We start from the raw sequence: 22,176 nt of genomic DNA on the forward strand, positions 1-22,176 counted from the left end.
GAGAAAAAGAAAGAAAGAGACAGAAGGAGGTGGCAGTTTCCCAGAGAGTTGCATTTAATGGTTTTGCCCCAAGTCTGCGCTTGTATATATATTAATAATTAAAAAGCTTCAAGACAAAAAATACCACTACTTACACCCATAATTACTAAAAAACCCTATCTCTTCTAACACTCCCCCACTAGCTGGGGGTGTATAAATGTCACCTAACCCTAGCTTGTTACAACCACTAGAGAAGGTACACTTATATAAAGCTTTCATGAAAGCATCGTGTCACGGACCCCCAAAATGGGACTCAAGTAAGGGCCGTGTGGCACTCGTTGAGAGCTCTCCCTCGACAAGTCAGCCAAGTCTCACACGTTCAAGCCTGCAATCACGAGCACCTGGTGAGTCTCAATACTTAAGAAAACCAAGGAACAATAGGATATCGCACGAGCAATATATTCTTATACACCGAATAAGACTATAACCATCAGAGACATCACAATCCAAGGCAACAAAACACCACAATCAAAGGGACTACTTATATTATTCAACAACAAGAGAATAATCATACAAACGATCACATAGATAATCATATATTCATTCCAAATCCCTGAAGAATACAATTATAGCAGTATCTCACTCCCCCTTTTCCCCATTACATTGTCACACCCTAACACATCGCCTATTGATCCACAAATTTCACAATTGGAGTTCTTACAACCTTCTTTAACACAACATCCCTCATAAAATGACAATCAACTTCATTGTGCTTTTTCCTCTCATGGATTACTTGGTTGCTAGCAATATAAATTGCAGCTTGATTTTCACAAAACATATCTATGGGCTCCTTAACCAAGAATCCTATCTCTAACATAAGAAACATCATACAAAAATCTCACTCACAGTACGAGCCATAGCTCAATATTCTGTTTGAGCACTAGATCTAGTTATAGTAATTCATTTCTTGCTACACCGACTAAGAAGATTTGCTCCCATAAGTGTACATTATCCAATAGGTAGACCTTCAAGCATCAACTAAGCCAACCCAATGTACATCAAAGTATCCATAGTGTTATAGTTTCTATTAATTTATATATCAAACCTCTACTAGGAAAGCTTTTGAGAATTGAGATACCTCAGAATCCTACAAACAACATCCTAGTGTGGTTGTTTGGGATTTTTCATGGATTGACTCACCACCCCTATAGCAATGGAAATGTTAGGTCCAGTGATATGAGGTAGATCAACTTGCCAACTGCCTATATCGACATTTATCTTCAAAGTCTGGTTTAACATCCCTAAATAGCTTCACATTGGGATGCATAGGAACAATTTAGCTCTTAACATACTAGTCTCACTTAACAAGTACAAAGTATATTTTCTCTAAGATAGATTCAATCCTTTGTTGCGTCGTACAATCTCAATATCAAGAAAGTAACATGAGTACCCAAGTACTTGATTTGAAAATTTGCAAATTTTTCTTGAAACCACTTCTTGACATTCACAATCCCACTTTAGTCATTGCCAATAATGACAATGCCATCAACATAAACTACTAGAAGCACCGGACTTGTCTCGTTTTGGTGAATAAATACCAAATGATTAAAGCACTGAATGAAACCAAATGTAAAGACGACCTCACCACAGAGCAAGCTTGTGGGGGCGGCTTAAGACCACAAATGGTCTATGCAACCTATATACCTTACCATACTCCCCCTCAACAAGATACCCAAAAGGTTGCTCCATGTATACCTCTTCTTGCAAATATCTCCATACAAGGAGGCGTTCTTAACTTCTAATTGGTGCAACGGCCAATAAAAATTAACTGCCTACAAGATCAATGCACAAACATATTTTAGTCTAGCAATAGGAGAGGTCTCAAAATATTTGAGTGTACCCATTAGCAATCAATCGAACCTTAAGCCGTTCGATAAAGAGGTTGGAAAGATATTTGATAGTGTAGACTCAACGTCAACTAACCAACTCCTTATCAGGAGGAAGATCCACCAAATCCCATCTCCCAAGAGTGGTGAAGGCATTCCATTTCTGCATCCATTGCATGCTTCCACCTAGGGTTAGTGTAGAGAATGAGAATGAATCAACTGTATATTCAATTGTGTATTCTTTACATACTCGGGTCCCTATTTAACATGTACATAGAGAATAAAATATGGAAAAACAGAAGAGGACACAACTTGCAGTTGCGATGTGTGTTTTAGCTTCGATGGGGGGTCTAAATTTATAGCCTCTAGCTTGTGGCAAGATCTCCTGGTAGGTGGTGGTGGCTCACCTACCACGGTAGGTGGCCATCATTCACCAACCGTGGCCGTCGTTCACGCTACTGGCCATTATTCACCAACTGTGGCCGTCGTTCACATTGCTAGCCATCATTCACCAACCGTGGTCGTCGTTCACACTGCTGGCCGTCATTCCACACTCCCCCTCAAGTTGGATCATAGATATTGATCCTATCCAACTTGCAAATAAACTCTTCAAAGCTAGATCTCTGTAATCTCTTAGTGAAAATATCTGCTAATTGTTCTTTTGTAGGGATATAGGTCACGCAAATTGTCCCCTTCTTAATTTTCTCCTTTATAAAATGCCTCTCCACTTCTATATGTTTAATTTTGTCATGCGAAACAGGATTATAAGAAATGGTAATGGCGGCTTTGCTATCGCAATAGAGTTTGATGGGGAGCTCTATTGTGATGTGTAGTTCTTCCAAAAGTTTTTGTAACCATAGCCCTTCACACATCCCTTGTGCAACAACTTTGAATTCAGCCTCGGCACTGCTTCTGGCTACCACTCTCTGCTTCTTACTCCTCCATGTTACTAGATTTCCCCAAACATAGGTATAGTAGCCGGTAGTAGACCTTCTGTCTTTTTCTGATCCTGCCCAATCCGCATCTGTGTAGATCTCTACTTTCTTACTGTCACCTTTCATGAAGAATAGTCCTTGCCTTGGAGAGCCTTTTAGATATCTAAGAATCTTATACACTGCTTCTAGGCGACTCTCTTTTGGTGAGTGCATGTGCTGACTGACCACACTTATAGCAAAAGCAATGTCAAGTCTAGTGTGAGAGAAGTAGATCGATCTACCTACTAGTCTCTGATATCTTTCTCTATCCATTGGCCTTCCTACGTCTTCCATTCTTTTTCCTGCCTCGATAGGAGCATCGCTTGGTTTATAACCAAGCATGCCAGTCTCAGTCAAAAGGTCAAGAACATACTTTCTCTAGGAGACACTAATTCCCTTTCTTGATATGACAACCTCCATTCCTAGGAAATATCACATTTGACCCAGGTATTTTACCTCAAACTCTATGGCTAAGATCTTCTTCAAACTCTTCACCTCTCCCGTGTCATCTCCAGTGAGAATGATGTCATCGACGTACACAATCAGGATAGTCCTTCTTCCCTCATTGGACTGTTTGAAAAACATAGTGTGATCTGACTGCCCCTGTCGATATCCTTGATTCTTTATTACCTTTGCAGATCTATCAAACCACGCCCTGAGTTATTGCTAGAGTCCATACCGGGATTTCTTCAATTTACACACTCTGGTTTCTTCTCCCTCCTTGCAAAATCTTGGTGGTAGCGTCATGAACACTTCTTCTTCTAGCTCACCATTCAGAAAAGCGTTCTTGATGTCAAACTGATAGAGTGGCCAGTCCAGGTTTGCTACCAAGGACAAAAGAACCGTATAGTGTTAAGCTTTGCTGCTGGTGCAAATGTCCCGGTGTAGTCAATACCGTATGTTTGTGTGAACCCCTTTGCCACAATGCGAGCTTTGTATCGTTCTATTGTGCCATCAGCGTTGTACTTTACTGTGAACACCCACTTACAGCCCACTGGCTTCTTCCCCTTTGGCAAAGTCATCACCTCCCAAGTTCCATTCTTTTCTAGTGCCCTTATCTCTTCCAGCACTGCCTCTCTCCACTCTGGAATCTCCAAGGCTTCTTGAATGTTTTTAGGAATTTGGATTCTGTCAAGGTTAGAAGTAAAAGCACAACACTTGGCAGAAAGAGCATTGTAAGATACAAATTTTGAGATAGGATGGAGAGTACATGAACAAGGTTGTTTTCTTAGAGCAATGGGTAAGTCATCTTTTACCTGGTTGAGATTGGAGTCGGACTCATGAGGAGTTGGAACTATCACCAGTTCTGACTCTTTTGGTGCTTCAGAAGTGAGTGTCTCATTGGACTTCGATTTTGGCTTCCTTGAGTAGACAAGTGTTTCCTTATTTTTTTGTATTTCCGCATCCCGCCCCCCCTCGAGTTCAAGTTTCCTTCTGTACTAGGCGAATGAGTGGATATAGGGTATGGAGTTGTCTCGAAAATGGCAATATCGAAGTAATCTAATTTTGAGGGTTGAGCTTTACTCAAGGATTCCCCCTGAAGCGAGTAGTAGGGGGTATGTTCGAAGAAGGTGACATCCAGGCTAACATAGAGTTTCTGGGAGATCGGGTCATAGCATTTGTAACCTTTCTGTGTAGGAGAGTAACCAAGAAAGGCACATTTGAGTGCTCTGGGATCCAATTTGTTTCGCTTGGATGCGTGAATGTGGACAAATACAATGGACCCAAAAACACGAAGCGGAAGATGTGAGTCGAGCCTAGAATTTGGAAAAATCTCTTTGAGTTTTTGGTGTGGAGTTGCAAAGGATAGGACTTTACTAGGCATTCGGTTAATGAGGTATGTGGTTCAAAATTGAGTCACCCCAATTTTTGTTGGCATGTGAGAGGTGAACAATAAGGCACAGGCAACTTCAAGGATATGTCAATTTTTCTGTTCAGCAACCCCATTTTTTTTAGGGGTGTCAACGCAAGAGCTTTGATGGATAATACCATTCTCTTGAAGATACGTGCCCAAGGAGTGATTGAAATACTTAGTACCATTGTTTGTACGAATGACTTGGATTTTGGTGTGAAACTAGGTTTGTATCATAGAGTGAAAATTCATGAACACTGATCCAACCTCAGTTTTATCAGTCAATAAATATACCCAACATAGATGAGTGTGATCATCAATAACAGTATATTCAATTGTGTATTCTTTACATACTCGGGTCCCTATTTAACATGTACACAGAGAATAAAATAATGAAAAACAGAAAAGGACACAACTTGCAGTTGCGATGTGTGTTTTAGCTTCGATGGGGGGTCTCAATTTATAGCCTTTGGCTTGTGGCAAGATCTCATGGTAGGTGGTGGTAGCTCACTGACCATGGTTGGTGGCGGAGGCTCACCTACCATGGTAGGTGGCCGTCATTCACCAACCGTGGCCGTTGTTCACACTGTTGGCCGTTATTCACTAGCCGTGGCCATCGTTTACATTGCTGGCCATCATTCACCAACTGTGGCCATTGTTCACACTGTTGGCCGTCATTCCACAGTTAGCAACTGCTTCACATTGGGATGCATAGGAGTCAATCAATTTAGCTCCTAACATACTAGTCACACTTGGCAAGTACAAAGTATATTTTATCTAAGATAGTTTCAATCCTTTGTTGCGGCATACAATCCCAACATCAAGGAAGTAACATAGCGTACCCAAGTCCTTGATTTGAAAATTTTCAAATTTTTCTTGAATGAAACCACTACTTGACATTCGCAATCCCACTTTAGTCATTGCTAGTAATGATGATGTCATCAACTTAAACTACTAGAAGCACCACATCTGTCTCGTTTTGGCGAACAAATACCAAATGTTTAAAGCACTGAATGAAACCAAATGTAGAGACCACCTCACTAAATTTGTCAGAGCAAGCTTGAGGGGACTGCTTAAGACCACAAATGGCCTATGCAACCTATATACCTTACCATCCTCCCCCTCAACAACATACCCAAGAGGTTGCTCCGTGTATACCTCTTCTTGCAAATATTTCCATACAAAAAGGCATTCTTTACATCGAATTGGTACAAAGGCCAATCAAAATTAGCTGCCAACAAGATCAATGCACAAACATATTTTATTCTACAATAGGAGAGGTCTCAAAATATCTAAGTGTATCGATTAGCAATCAATCAAGCCTTAAGCCGTTCAATAAAGAGGTTAGAAAGATATTTGACAATGTAGACTCAACATCACCTAACCAACTCCTTACCAGGAGGAAGATCCACCAAATTCCATCTCCCAAGAGTGGTGAAGGCATTCCATTTCTACATCCATTGCATGCTTCCACCTAGGGTTAGCAACTGCTTCAACATGTGAGAAGGGATAGAGGCAAAGGCCATTGACAAGGCAAGAGAATGCATTGGGACTAGGAAGGTGTTGAACTAAAACAAAATAAGCATCGTGATAAGCAATTAATGGCTGTTAAGCACATGTTCGGGTACCTTTCAGCATGCAATCGACAAATCCAAATCAAACTATGATGGGTGTCCAGAACTAGAAGTTGGTACAATGAGGGTAGAAGAGGCAGCTACATAGTAGTAGTGTTGTCTGTGCCTTCTTTCCGTCGTTCATAAACTCTCAATTGTTTCTTTGGGTCAGCAACTGATGGATCCGTTGGAGGATCAAAAGTTTTCTCTAGAGGGATAAGCATAGGGATAAGAGGGTCAATGCACAAGGGGGCGCTAGAATTTATTGGACTTAAAATATATCCCTTCAAATAGGTAACATTTACATTAGCATATTTCCTGCAAGTGCTGGGTTCATAACATCTATATTCTTTTGAGTTCTTGTGTAGCTAACAAAGACACATTTTACAATATGAACAGATAATTTGTCCAAAGCTGTATGTAAAACATGAACAAAACATGCGTAGCCAAAGGCCCAAGGTATAATAGAGAACATGGATGTTTTTGGATACATGATAGGGCAGGGAATTGCCCCACTAGAACACTAGAGGGCATCCTATTAAGCATAAAACAAACTATAAGAAGAGCATTGGCCCATAGGGTTTTAGGAACATGCTTATGAAAGAGTAGAAACCATGCTGTGTCGAGTAAATATCTATTTTCCTATTCAGCTAGTCCATTCTACTCGGGAGATTGTACACTTGATGTTTGATGAGTGATTCCTTTGGCAAGCAAAAAGTCTAAAGCTTATTTTGATCAAATTCAAGTGCACCGTCAGATTTAAAATTTTGAATTCTAAGCCAAACTGGGTTTTTATTTCCTCCTAGAAATGAGTAAATACATTAAGAAATTGATATATATCTCTGAACAGATAGATCCAAGTCATGTGAAAAATCGAAAGACACAAAATATTGATGGCTAGTCAAATTCTTGACTCTACATGGACCCAAATATTTGAATAAGAGATACAATGATTTACTACAAGACTTAGCTCTAGATGGAAAACATGCTGTACTATGTTTCCCTAATTGACACACAAAACAGTCAAAATGAGAATAGAATTGAAAATAGGAAAAGCTTGTTGCAATTTTTGAATCAATGCATAGCCTAAACAAGCATGCCACTAATCCAAAGAAGCGTGATGGGTATAAATTGAATAAGCCATATGAAAAGAATTGGATCTACCACCACCACCACCATCAAAATAGTACAAACCATCCTTCTCAAACCCTCCACCAATGCTCCTCGTTGTTTGGAGATCTAGGATAACACAATGAGAATGAAAGGAGGTCACAAAACAATTATATGATTGAGTTAATTGACTGACTAAGAACAAGTTCAAGGAAAATTTCAGCACATATAACACAAATTGAAAGTTAAGGAGTTGTCCCAAGAGGGGGGAGGTGAATTGGATTATTAAAATTTTCTTTTAAATCTTTCAATGAATTCTTAACTTCTTGTTGATTTAGCAATCGCACAAAAACTTAGTATTCAGGAAGATACCAATTGTGTTTTTAAATTGTGATACCAATTGAGCTTTTAAATTTATCATGCCATGTTTCAAATATTAATTTATTCTATGTAAGTGCTTATGGATATCAATAGCAAGAATTATACCAATTATCATATCAATATCAAAACATTCTCATTGATAAAAATGTGCTGTCATGCTCAAGTATCAATTATCATACTCATGTATACCAATATATTTCATAGATACTCATATCATGTATTTCTTATACCAATTTTTTTTAATTTAACTCTTTCTCCCTTCTTTTTATATTTAACAAAATAATTAAACTGGAAGAATTCTTATGCTAAGGTACTGAGGACAAAAACAAATTTCTCATTTAGATTGCAATACCAAGGTCCATAAGCCAGCTTATATTTTAATCATGATATGTTTATCCATTAGTCAATCATGCAAGATATATATAATGTGATCCATTATGAATTAATCTCATACTCATATATCATACCAAGATTCATGCTTCATAATCATGCTTAAATTTGCAATATAGTAAGACATAAATCATTAATAAGAGTTATTTCTTTGGCAATATCAAGATATCATATATTTCAGCATTTTAGCATGTAAGTATAACAACATATCATATAAGCATGGAGTATATTATTATCATTTGTGCATTGTGCTACATTTTTTCTTAAATTGTTCTCATGTTGCTCAAATATCTCTTATTCTCAAATATCTCTCATATTAAATTTAAAATTTGTTAAAACTTGTTTCCTTCAGTCAGTCGACTGGACTTATGGTCAGTCGGTTGACCTTTGCTTTCTTTTTAAAGTTTTGTTCAGTTAGTCAACTGAGATTATGGTTAGTAGGCTGACCTTTGTTTTCTTTTAAAATTTGTTTCTTTACACAACCTCTCTACTGTGTATCAAACCAAGCACTCTTCTTTATCAAAATATTCATGCAATAAGCTCAATTTGCTTCAGATTTTCTTTCTTTTGATTTCATTACATATTGCTTTAAGCCTTGTACAAATCATCCTATGATTTTGGTCAACAATGCCATTTTTGTATTTGTTATAATTGTTATAGTTATCAATAAGCTCTTAAACTCATCTTTAAGATTTTCTATTTCAACTAGTTTAATATCCTTGATTTGGATTAAGTAGCTTTCTTAATTTCTAAGGGGAATAACTAATCCAAATATCTTTGATGTCATTGGTTTATGAATTAGTCTTTCATATTGGTACCCATACTTTCTTGGGTCCGGATGGTTTAACAAGAGATGTTTCTTTTACTTTCCAAACTTGTTTAACTTTCACATCTTTCCTCTTTAATGGACATTCAAACTTTATGTCCCTTCTTCTTACATAGGTAACATATAGTGTGAGTATAGGCATTAGAAGAGTGCTAGCATAGTTTTTGGATTCTTTCGTGAAGTACCCCATATAAAGGTTCTTTTTCTTTGTATTTTCAATTCCATTGAACCCTATGCCCTCTTTATTTAAAGACATTCTTTGTGCACCTATCATTCTATCAAAGTTTTCTTTTCCTCTTGTGAAATTATAAATTTTTTTTGCTTGATCTTCAATTTTTCTTTTAAGATCACAAATTTCTGAATTTTGTATATTTTTTCCATTTTAAAACTCTTTCATTTCCTTCTCATGGTAGTCGTGCTGCAAAATGCTTTGATATTGTGCATAATGATGTTTGGGGTATTTCTCCTGTAATTTCTCATGCTCGATACTAATATTTTGTGACATTCATTGATGATTTCAGCTGATATACTTGGGTCTATTTTCTTCGGTCCAAATATGAGGTCTTGTCTATTTTTTAGATCTTTGTAGCATATATTGAGACCCAATTTTCTACAGGTATTAAGATTTTGCAGTCTACTTCTGGTGGGGAATAAACGTCCCACGAGTTTTATGATTTCTTACACCACAAAGGCATTTTGTCTCAACGCTCCTATCCTAATACCCCCATAGCAAACAGACATCTATTGGACGTTGTTCGCACCTTATTTCTTGAGTCTTCTCTTCCTTCTACATTCTGGGTTGAGGCATTATCTACCGCAGTTTACTTAATTAATAGACTGCCCTCTCAGGTCTTGAATTTTGATTCTCTTTATTTTTGTTTGCATCATTAGCATCCTAGCTATCTTAATTTGCATGCTTTTGGATGTGTTTGTTTTGTTCATTTACCTTCTCATGAACATCACAAACTTTCTGCGCAATCCGTTAAATGTGTCTTTATGGGTTATAGTATTTCTCACAAAGGCTATGTTTGCTATGATCCTAGTTCTAAAAAATTTCGTACTTCTCGTAATGTTGTTTTCTTTGAAAATCAATATTACTTTTCTACCCATGTTGAGCCCTTGCCTGAGCTTAGTGTTCTTCCATGTTATGATGAATTGCCTCCTCTTCCTGAACGGTTCGAACCTAGAATTGTGTATTCTCGACGTCTACCGACTTTGCCCTCTCTCGAGCTTGACTCTTCCTCTACATCTGATCCAATGCTGTCTGCGCGTCCTGAGCCTGACATGGTTCCTGCACTTGGTCCTAGACGCTTTGCACGAGTATCACGCCTTCCTAATTGGTATGGTTTTAATGCTACTTTAACTTCTATTCCCATTTCCTACATGCTTTTCTGAGGCTGTTAAGCATGAATGTTGGCGGAAAGCGATGGATGAGGAACTTAGGGCTCTCCAAGATAATCTTACATTGGACGTGGTTCCTTGCCCGTCTAATATTAAGGCCATTGGTTGTAAATGGGTTCACTCAATCAAGTTCCGCTTTGATGGAACGTTGGACTGATATAAGGCACAGTTGGTTGCCCTTGGGAACAAGCAAGAGTATGGGGTGGACTATGGGGATATTTTTGCTCCGGTAGCCAAGATAACTAAAGTGCGTATGGTTATTTCTATTGCTACTTCACAAGGCTGGCCACTTCATCAAATGGACATCAAAAACGCATTTCTTCATGGTGATCTCAGAGGAAATTTATATGGCCCTCCTACCTGGTTTTTCCTCTTCTTCTTCGGATGTATGTAAGTTGAAGGGATCTCTTTATGGGTTGAAAATAGGCTCCCCGCGCATGGTTTGACAAGTTTCAAACTACCTTGCTTTAGTTTTCCTTTCACCAAAGCCAATATGACTCTTCTTTGTTCCTTTGCAAGACATCTATTGGTATTGTTCTTCTTTTGGTTTATGTTGATGATATTGTTATCACCGGGACCGATTATGCTTTGATTGATCGTCTCCAACAGCATCTTCACGCCTCTTTTCGTATGAAGGATCTTGGTCCTCTTACGTACTTCTTGGGATTGGAAGTTCACACTGCTCCTTCGGGCATCTTCCTAAATCAACATAAGTATACACAGGATTTTATTACTTTGGCTGGTCTTCAGGATACTTCTTTTGTGGATACTCCTCTAGAAGTTAATATGAAGTATCGTCGTGAGGAGGGTGATCTCCTATCTGATCCTACTGTGTATTGCCAGCTGGTGGGTAGCTTGAACTATTTGACTATTACTCGGCCTGATATTTCCTTTGCTGTTCAGTAGGTTAGCCAGTTTATGTAGACTCCATGCCATTTACGCTTAGCTGCCATTCGTCGTATCAGTCAATATCTTCGGGGGTCCTCTAGGCGTGGATTGTTCTTTCCTTTTGGCTCTGCTCTTCATCTTGTTGTTTATAGTGATGTTGATTGGGTCAGTTGTCCTGATACTCGCCGTTTTGTCATGGACGCCTCTTCCTTGGAGATTCTTTGATTTCTTGGAAGTGTAAAAAGCAGGCTCGTGTTTCGAAATCTTCAACCGAATCTGAATATTGTGTGATGTCTGCTGCTTGTTCTGAGATTAGTTGGCTTCATGGGCTTCTTGCTAAGCTAGGTTTCTCTCAGCCTGATCCCACTCCTCTCAATGCTTAACACTAGTGCTATTCAAATTGCTGCTAATCCCGTTTATCATAAGCGCATGAAGCATATTGAGGTGGATTGTCACTCTATTCAGGAAGCACTAGACACTTGTGTCATTTCTCTTCCTCACATTTCCATTGACCTCCAGATTGCTAACATCTTTACGAAAGCCATGAATCGTCAGCGCCATCTATTTCTTGTGGGCAAATTGATGCTTCTTGATCGACCCGCACCAATTTGAGGGGCGATGTCAGTCAGATTATATCAAGCTATAATTAGCCTATAATTAGCCTATCTATTTATGACATGATTCTTGTATTATAGCTGTAAATATCTTGTGATTCGCTGTATATTTTAGTTTCCTATTTAGTTACTCAAGATTGATGTAATTGTTGAGATTCAACCATGTAACTACCATGTAATTAGCTCAAACGTTGCTATATAATGAGAAGAACCCTCACAAAGAAGGCATTCAATACAATTGATAGATATGTCTCGTAGTTGCTTGACTAGATATATCCTTCACAACAAGTGTTGTGATCAGTTTCTCGATTCCCCAAGAACAAGTCACTCAAAGGTGCAAGGTGCATCAAGGAGAGGTCTCTTATATCATGATTAGGATCACACTCATATTCTGGGATATACAGATGCAGATTGGGCGGAATCGCCTTCCAAACTGACCACAATTGGGTATTGTATCTTTGTTGGTGGTAATTTGGTGTCTTAGAAGAGTAAAAAACAAACTTTAATGGTCAGGTCAAGTGCTGAGTTGAGGAGTTTTTTCCCATTTTATTATTATTTTATAATAAAATATTTAAAAATACTTTATTTGGGAAAAATTTTCCCATTTTAACGCTTACGTAATCTCGCAGGATGGTTCTGCGAGATTTAAACAAATCTCGCAGGTTGGTCCTGCGAGATTTGCATGAGACACTTCTCTCCTCTTCTTTTTCTTCTTCACGTGCTGCCTGCGTCTGCTTCTCGCCAAGCCTTCCTCCTCTGCCGGCGAGAGAAGGTTCAACTCCCCCTTTGAGCCCACACGTTTGCAACCAGAATGTCTATAGTGATAGACAATTGGAAGCCAATGTTGAGAGCTCCTCTATATCTGTATGGAGCCATCTAGAGAGGTACAGTGGCACATACAACATTCACAAATTAAAAATGAACAACTTGAAACAAATTTCTTTGTACCCAAATCAAATTCAATAATTTTACATTGTATTATTTAATTATTGCATTAATCGAAGACAGTGAGGCTTGACTTTTTCTGCCAGATAATTTTTAACCCATTTTGTTTGATTGCTTGTTTGTTTGCTGGGAAAGTGAATGTAGTGCGATGAGAAATAAATTTATTTTCTGCCATCTTCCTAGACAGATCTGACGAAAAAGTTGAGTTTCAAAACAGAGAAATAAAATAAACAGAGAAAATTGGATGAACAGAGGCATGCAAAGTGATAAAAAACAACAAAACAACCCTGCAAAACAATTTTTTTTTTAAATAGAAAGGCCCACAAGCTTTGTTTTGTTTACAGAAAGCATCATTTTGTTTTGAACCCAAACCAAAACAAAAACAGAAAGAATATTCAATCCATAAAATCTCTCAATCCAAATAGAACAAAAAGAGAAAGAAACAAAGAGAATAACCTGATTGAATCCACCTCCCTCTCCTCATCCATCTTCATCTTCAATCACCTTCTTCAATTCTCCACAGATCAAGTTATATTCCTCTTTCCACCCCAACCCCTTAATTCCAAATTAATCCAACGTGCACCAACCCAATCACTACCATTCACGGCCAAATATGCCCTCAGACACCAACGACCGTCGATTTAGAAAACCCACTACAGCGGGCTCTCCTCCGCCGGAGCAAGAACACCTCCCCTGCCCCCGCTGCGACTCCACCAACACCAAGTTCTGCTACTACAACTACAACTTCTCCCAGCCCTACCATTTTTGCAAGTCCTGTCGCCGCTATTGGACCCACGGCGGCAGCCTCCGCGACATCCCCGTCGGCGGCGACACCCGCAAGAACACCAAGCGCTCCTGCACCGTATGCATACCCTCCTCGTCCTCCTCCGCCGCCGCCGCCACCGCAGCCTCCCTCGGCTTCCACCACCCTTCGTTACCCGCCACTCCCCTCTTCATACCCTCGTCGGCCAAGGATCGTTGGTGCCGTTCGTGGGCTGCGACGGCAAGCCCATTAATCCTAACGCCTACAGGAGCTTCACTTTTTTGTTAAATACTCGTGGAATTGTTTTTCTTCGCCAGAGCTTGCTATTTCCACTCTCAAAAATGTTTTGAAATGATATATATTCGTTTTCTTTCTCTGACCACCCTCATCGCCGCTCTGAACACGTCCATGCAAATCTCGCAGGGCCATCCTGCGAGATTTGGCCGCCACGTGTCTTTACACAAATGTCCCTACTTGTTTAAATCTCGCAGGAAAAGCCTGTGAGATTACGTAAGCGTTAAAATGGGAACATTTTTCCCAAATAAAGTATTTTTAAATATTTTATTATAAGATAATAATAAAATGGGAAAAAACTCCTGAGTTGAGTATAGGGCTATGGCTTACACTGCACATGTGAACCTTTTTTGTTGAAGAACATGTTGGAAGAACTGGATTTTCCATATTCTCAGCTTATGGAGTTGATGTGTGATAATTGAGCAACTATTCATATTCCCTCCAGCCCAATCTTACATGAGCAGACAGCACATTGAAGTTGATTGTCATTTTTTTTTCGGGAGAAACTTACAAAAAGTCCATTACAACTACTTATGTGAAGTCTGATTTTTAGCTTGTTGATTTGTTGTTAAAATATCAATCCCAAATATTTTTGTAAATAAAATACAAATTAGGAAAGTGGGTAATTATGGGGGATTTGATATTATTCAGTAGTAAATTATTTCCTTTTTTAGAATAGGTAATCGTATTATATATTGGATTGTACATATGAACAAAATAATGAAGAAAATATTTTTCAATCGTTTCTTCTTTCATGGTATCAGAGCTAGGGTTTCTTAAACCTAGCTAAACGATGGCTAACAGTAGAGGTTCTACCTCCTCTGCAAACAACATCGGTGACTCAAAGGTTACGTCCGGTGGGGGTACGAATGGACTGGATAACACAGTCTTTCCACTCTCATTGGAAAAACTAAACGGAAAAAATTTCCATGAATGGGCTCAGTCCAGGAAACTGGTGATTAAGGGAAAAGGGAAGCTTGGTTATCTTACTGGTGAGCGGAGGAAACCAGACCCTTCTGACGCTTTAGCCTTGCAAAGATGGAGGTTCAAAAACTCCATGGTCACGGTTTGGCTCGTCAACTCGATGCAACCTTCAATCGGAAAAATTTATTTGTTCTTGCCGATGGCAAAGGAAGTCTGGGAAGCCGTACGTGAGACGTACCCGATGGCGAAGGAAGTCTGGGAAGCCGTACGTGAGACGTACTCCGATGTCGAAAGCTACTCACAAATCTTCGACATCAAGACCCGATTGTGGCAGATGAGGAAAGGTGAGAGAGGTGTTACCGAGTATTTCATGGAGATGACTCATCTCTGGCAGGAGCTCGATCTGAGCATCGACGAGGAGTGGGAGTGCTCCAGCGACAGCACGCGATACCGAAGGAGGCTAAAAAATGAGAGGGTCTTCAAGTTTCTTGTCGGCCTGAATCGAGAGCTTGACGACGTGAGGGGACGGATCCTTGGCCGACGACATCTCCCTTCCTGAGAAGTCTTCGCAGAGGTCAGGAGGGAAGAGAAGAGGAGGTGGGTGATGCTGCAGCCTCAAAATGAATCTGCTGGGCTGGACCCTCCTATACCTATATCCGCCCAAAAATTAGATGGGCTACACGTTGGGCCGAATGCCTCAGCTCTTGTATTAAAAGGCCCAGGGGGACCTAGTCAACGACCGCAAAGAGGAAAAATATGGTGCGAACATTGCCGAAAAACGGGTCATTTAAAAAATACGTGCTGGGAGATTCATGGAAAACCGGCAGATTGGAAACCGAGACAATACCAAAAAAATCATGGGTACCAGACCAACACTGACAGATCAACTAAAAGATCACAAGGAGAGAACAACAATACCCCGTGCAGCAGTGCATTCAGTCCTGAACAGTTGGATCAATTATATAAGATAATTTCATCAATGCAAACATTGGGTCAGTCTTCCTTTGGTTCCCTGGCTCACCGAGGTAATCATCTGTCAGCTTTAAAAACCACATCTTGTTACAAATGTCCATGGATAATTGATTCGAGTGCATCCGATCCGATCATATGATTGGGTCTTATCAATATTTTTCATCCTACTCACCATATGCCGGGAATTTGAGGGTAAAAATTGCAGATGACTCTCTCTCACCAGTTGCTGGAAAAGGAAGTATTCGCATATATGATTTTTTAACTTTACAATCGGTCTTACATGTCCCCAAGTTATCTTGCAATCTGTTATCTATCAGTCAGTTAACAAAAGACTCGAATTGTTCCGCTAAATTTGTTTCCTCTCATTGTGTTTTTCAGGACCTATCATCGGGGAAGACGATTGGCACTGCTAAAGCGTATGAGGGACTCTACTACTTTGAGGAAGCAAGTTTGAGTGAACTATGTAATACTGCAATTTGTGATTCTGCATCTACTTCTAGAAATAGTGAACTTTTGTTATGGCATTCACGGATGGGTCATCCCAATTTTCAATATTTAAAACGTTTGTTTCCTTCTCTTTGTTCAAATAAAATGGCTTCTGAGTTTCAATGTGAAGTATGTGAGCTTGCTAAACATCGTCGTAATTCGTTTCCATCATCCATATACAAACCATCTCGCCCATTTGCTATGTTTCACAGTGATGTATGAGGTCCCTCACGTTCCCTAAATCGCACCAATACAAAATGGTTTGTGACCTTTATCGATGACCATACTCGTCTTTGTTGGGTCTATTTACTGAAAGACAAAACTGAAGTCCGCTCCATTTTCATCAATTTTCATACCATGATTCATACACAGTTCAAGACTCATATTTCAGATCCTACGTACTGATAATGGTACGGAATATTTTAATACCATCCTGGGAACTTATCTTCAAGATAATGGGATTGTTCATCAAAGTTTTTGTGTGGATACCCCTCAACAAAATGGGGTTGCTGAACGAAAAAATAGACATACTTGAAGTAGCCAGGGCATTAATGTTTACTACCACATGAAACATTATTTTTGGGGCGATGCCATCTTAACAGCCACACGTCTCATTAATTGAATGCCAAGTCGAGTACTCTCATTTGTCACCCCTTTTCAGAAATTTCAGGAACATTTTCCTACTTCTCGACTCCCTTCCAGTCTCCCACTGAAATTTTTTGGTTGTACTGCTTTTGTTCATGTCCATGAACATCATCGCGATAAATTGGATCCTCGTGCCATTAAATGTGTCTTCCTTGGTTATTCACCTGTCCAAAAAGGCTACAAATGCTATGATCCGGTCTCAAAACGACTGCTTATTAGTCTTGATGTCACTTTCTTTGAAACCACTCATTATTTCCCAAAGCCCTCTCTTCAGGGGGAGAAATGGAGTGAAGATCGGTTCTTTGATCCTTTTACTACTGAATCTGCGGTTACTACCTGAGGCACCAAGAGCGTTGGAACCAGTGATGGATCCGAATAATCATGAGCCCTTGCCTTATCCTGATCTGGTAATTGAGTCTTCCTCTGATAATTCTGCACCTGATGATATCAATTTACCTGTTGCAATCAGAAAACAAACCAGGTCATGTACTCAATACCCTTGGTCGAAATACATGTCTTATAAAAGCTTGTCTATAGGATATCGTGCGTTTGTCTCTAATCTTGACAGGATGAAAATGCCAAAAAACATTCAGGAAGCTCTAGAAATACCATAATGGAGAGAGGTAGTCATGGAAGAAATGCGAGCCCTAGAAAAAAATGAAACTTGGAAGTTGACAGATCTACCGAAAGGGAAGAAGCCAGTAGGTTGTAAATGGGTCTTCACAGTGAAATGTAAATCTGATGGAACAGTTGAAAGATATAAGGCCAGACTTGTTGCAAAAGGCTTTACATAGACCTACGACATTGACTATACTGAGACATTTGCACCAATGGCAAACTTAAATACAGTTCGGGTTCTCTTGTCCGTGGCAGCCAATTTAGATTGGTCACTACAACAACTTGATATTAAAAATGCTTTCTTAAATGGAGAATTTGAAGAGGAAGTTTACATGACTATACCACCAGGATTCAGTAGAACAGGTGAAGAAAACATAGCGTGTAAACTAAAGAAATCGTTATATCGCCTCAAACAATCTCCTAGAGCATGGTTCGACAGATTCGCAAAGGTACTAAAGAATCAAGGGTATCGACAATGGCAATCAGACCATACACTATTCTTCCATCAGTCTGAAGGAGGTAAGAGAACAATTCTAATAGTGTATGTTGATGATATAATCCTTACTGGTGATGATACTGTAGAAATGGAGAGATTGAAGAAGGTTCTGGCTACTGAATTTGAAGTTAAAGACTTGGGACAGATGCGGTATTTTTTGGGCATAGAAGTGGCAAGAACGAAAAAGGGAATTAGTGTTTCTCAGTGAAAGTATGTTACTGACCTCCTAGTTGAAACTGGCATGTTAGGATGCAAACCCAGTGAAACCCCGATAGAAATAGTAAAGAGGGTTGAAGATTGTGGAAAACCAGTAGAAAATGAGAGGTATCAGAGATTGGTTGGCAAGCTGATCTACCTATCGCATACCAAACCAAATATTGCATTTGCAGTCAGTGTAGTAAGTCAACACATGCATTCACCAAAGGAAGTTCACTTAGATGCTGTATACAAGATCCTTAGATATCTCAAGGGATCCCCGGGAAGAGGTTTCTTCTTTAAGAAATGTGAAAGCAAGGAAGTAGAGATTTTTACAGATGGAGATTGGGCAGGATCAGTGGAAGATATAAGTTCCACCACAGGATATTGTACATTCGTCTGGGGAAATCTCGTAACTTGGAGAAGCAAAAAACAGAATGTGGTGGCTCATAGTAGTGCTGAAGCTGAATTTAGGGCAGTCGTTCAAGGGATTTGTGAAGGATTGTGGTTATGAAAACTATTGGAGGAATTATGGGTACCGGTGAACCTTCCTATCAAACTCTACAGTGACAATAAGGTAGCTATTAGCATCTCTCTTAATCCAGTTCAACATGACAAGACTAAACATGGGGAGGTAGACAGACACTTCATCAAAGAAAAAATTGAAGAAGGAATTATATGTATGACTTATGTACCAACCAAGGAACAAACAGCAGATATTCTCACTAAAGGGTTGGGACGACAGAGCTTTGATGATCTTATTAGCAAATTGAAGATGATTAATATTTATGATCCAACTTGAGAGGGAGTGTTAAAATATCAATCCCGAATATCTTTGTAAATAAAATACAAATTAGGAAAGTGGGTAATTATGGGGGATTTGATATTATTCAGTAGGAAATTTTTTCCTTGTTTAGAATAGGTAATCGTATTATATATTGGATTGTACATATGAACAAAATAATGAAGAAAATATTTTTCAATCGTTTCTTCTTTCATTTGTTAACTAAAGCCTTGGGAGGTGCTAATGGAAAATTCATTTGTAACAAGTTAGGAGCATATGATATGTATGCTCTGGCTGGAGGGTGAGTGTTAATTGTTATTTGGTCATTTAGTATTATTAGTTTGAGTTAGTTATGTTAGTGTGAGTTAGTAAGGGCATGATGGTCATTAGAATTTTACTTGACATATATTATAAATAGGAGAGACCTATCATTGATGTTAGGTCTTCCATTTTACCTAATTATGCAACAGTTATGAGCAAGCATCAATTTGGAAATTGATGGAATCTGAAGTATTATCTTACAAGGACAAAAAGAAAAAGTTTCAATTGTACCATACAACTTCATGAGCTTTTGTGAAAAAAACAAATGCAAGTTGTAATTTCTGGGATTACTTGAGCTTTTGGATCTCGATCATTATTCTTGGACCTTGTTTTTGTCTCTCATATCTTTTGTACCATCTCGTTACTTGTTTTTGGACTTGACCACAGCATATTGGTTCTATTTGTGAGTCTTGCTTTTGATTTATAGAAAATTAAAATATTATTTAGATTAAACAATTAAATAATTGTATTTGAGATTAGTTATTTCATTATTTTATTGAACTTGTAAACTTCTAATGCATTTTACTCATGTCATTATCTTTATTATTCTGTGAACCGTCTGCAGACCCTGTCACTGCTTCTAAATACAATGTCGGATGTCTTTGGGAGGAACTCACAATCATCAACTCCAGTTCAAGCATCAGATATTGCAGATCTCATTGACTTCTTGTAAGCGCTTCTTGTTCATTGTCCTTTAATCATACCACAACAATTTTGAAATTTTCCATTTTACTATGAGCTCAAACTGCCTACAAATGCATAACCCATTTTTGTGCTTCTCAGAGCTCAAACTGCCTAATATGCATAATCCATTTTTTTGTTTCTCAGACATCATGTCGTACATTATGAGGGGCAGGGTGGGCCTGTGCAGGCTAACAGCAAGCCTCGGGCTGAAGTTCTGGCCCTGTGTGGAAGAGCTTTAGAAAATTTGCGCCCTGATGTCCAGCACCTCCTTTCTCACTTAAAATCTGATACTAGTACTTCCATATATGCTGCTACTCATCCAAAGCTTGTCCAGAATCCACCATAACTGGATTCATTCCTATTTAGCTGCTCAGAATATGGACATGGCACGCTGCCCTTTGCGTTAAGTTCCTCATGATAAAAGTGATGTACATATTGGTTTCCCAGATGATGAATCGAACTGTTTACCCATTTGAGTTACTGCAGTGAATTCGCTCCTCCGAACTGCCGTTCAGGTGGGGATTTTGGGGTTTGGAATCATGCGGCTCACTCAATCAGCCATGTCTAGCCTATCGGTACCGATTGCTGGAGATGTGTATCCGATTTTTCTGGGCGCCCATGAAAATTAGTAGGGAACTGGCCATTCTTGACGAAAAACATCTTAAAATATGTGGAGCTGTTTGCTTCTTGGTAAAGTGGATGTAATATTGTAATTCACTGGCTAACAAAATGAACAGTGCTACGATATGGGATCTCATGTGCTCTCTCTCTCTCTCTCAAATACTTAAATCATCGAGTTAGAAGTTTATCATCTCTAACTGTAATTAAATTTGGGCTTCACTTTATAGCTTGGATTCCAATTAAAATGGTTAACATTTTATTCTATTTAAAATTTTTAAAAAGACGGCGTCCGTAGTAGAGACCATTTGATATTGAATGGTGATCAAATTAGACCAAAATTAAGAATTTTATTTTATTTGCTTGTGTCTCCCGAGCAGTCTATCCAAAGAAAGAAAAAAAAGGAAGACATTAACGACTCATAAGAAGACAGGATGCGCCCAATTGGCTGTGACAAAGGCGGCATGTGAATGGGCCCCGCCTGCAGCAAATATGACATAACCGGACGGAAACGGAAAGAAGATCTCAGCTTGTAGTGCATTCTTCTCGGGAAATATCCGCCCACGTGATTTGTGTGCGAACCCCAATTATAGTTTCTCTCGGTATACCTGTGATATTTTTGTATGCAATAGTTATTTTAATTACGAATAATTTTACAAAATCAGCATATAAGTCATTCTACTTCTACTTCTACTTCTTCACCATCATTAAGAATTAAAGGATAACCTTTTGAAATACCCTTGAAAGGTTTTTTTGATAGGTGGAGTACCTTTCTCCCTTCTTTTTAGTAGGTGGAGCACCTCTCAAGCAAGAACATCCTCTTGCTTGTCGCTGATTCAATATCCGAATTGCTTGTTTTACAATCAAAGCAGTAGCAGATTTTTGTACAGTAAGAAACTCTCTCAAAAGAGCGAATTTGTACAACTAAAAGTTACTAAAATACTCTCAAAGATAAGTGACAACAAAGCTCGAGAGATTTTCTAGGTTTTCTAGATTGAAAGACAAGCAATCAAATAACAAAAACCAGAAAAGATTTGCAGCAATGAAGAACGGCGCACGACAGTGTTTGAAAGATAAAATCAATGAGTTTTTGTGCGATTAGGTTACCCTAACACAATTAGTGTTAGCCTTAAATAGATGGGTTTAAATTCTGACTATTTGCCTAAATTTTGGAAGCAATATCTTTTGAAAATAGAAAGAAATCACGTTGTTCGTGAAATAAATTGCGCATTTCGGTCAACTGAACTAGAACTTTGGTCGCCTGAACCAATTAAAATCCTGAATTTCGAACAGGCAATAACCTTTCAATTGAATGAACTTTAGGTTCGATTGCCTGAACCTGTTCGGTCGATTGAACATGCAATCCGGTTGCTTGAACCAACACTGTTTGGGCTTTAACAATTAGTAGTACCCATTTGGTCTACTAAACCATAAGGTCAGTCACCCGAACTCACTAATGCCAGACCAGGTTGTTCAGTTTCATACATTCGGTCGACTGAGCATGAGCCTCGGTCGCC

General features: G+C 39.0%; 1 protein-coding gene across 2 annotated transcripts in view; it reads left to right on the forward strand.

Moving 5' to 3' along the window:
* The window catches only part of LOC131153515 (mediator of RNA polymerase II transcription subunit 23), a 135,976-nt gene extending 115,033 nt beyond the window's left edge, over window positions 1–20,943 (forward strand). For both annotated transcript variants that reach the window (XM_058105861.1, XM_058105862.1), the window contains exons 20-21: window positions 19,923–20,026; window positions 20,186–20,943. In XM_058105861.1, coding sequence (XP_057961844.1) covers window positions 19,923–20,026; window positions 20,186–20,387 — 306 coding nt within the window. In that variant the 3' untranslated portion in view covers window positions 20,388–20,943. The remainder of the gene's footprint in view (window positions 1–19,922; window positions 20,027–20,185) is intronic.
* The last annotated feature ends 1,233 nt before the right edge of the window (window positions 20,944–22,176 follow it).

The sequence above is a fragment of the Malania oleifera genome, chromosome 4, assembly GCF_029873635.1.
Source record: "Malania oleifera isolate guangnan ecotype guangnan chromosome 4, ASM2987363v1, whole genome shotgun sequence".
Lineage (NCBI taxonomy): Eukaryota > Viridiplantae > Streptophyta > Magnoliopsida > Santalales > Ximeniaceae > Malania > Malania oleifera.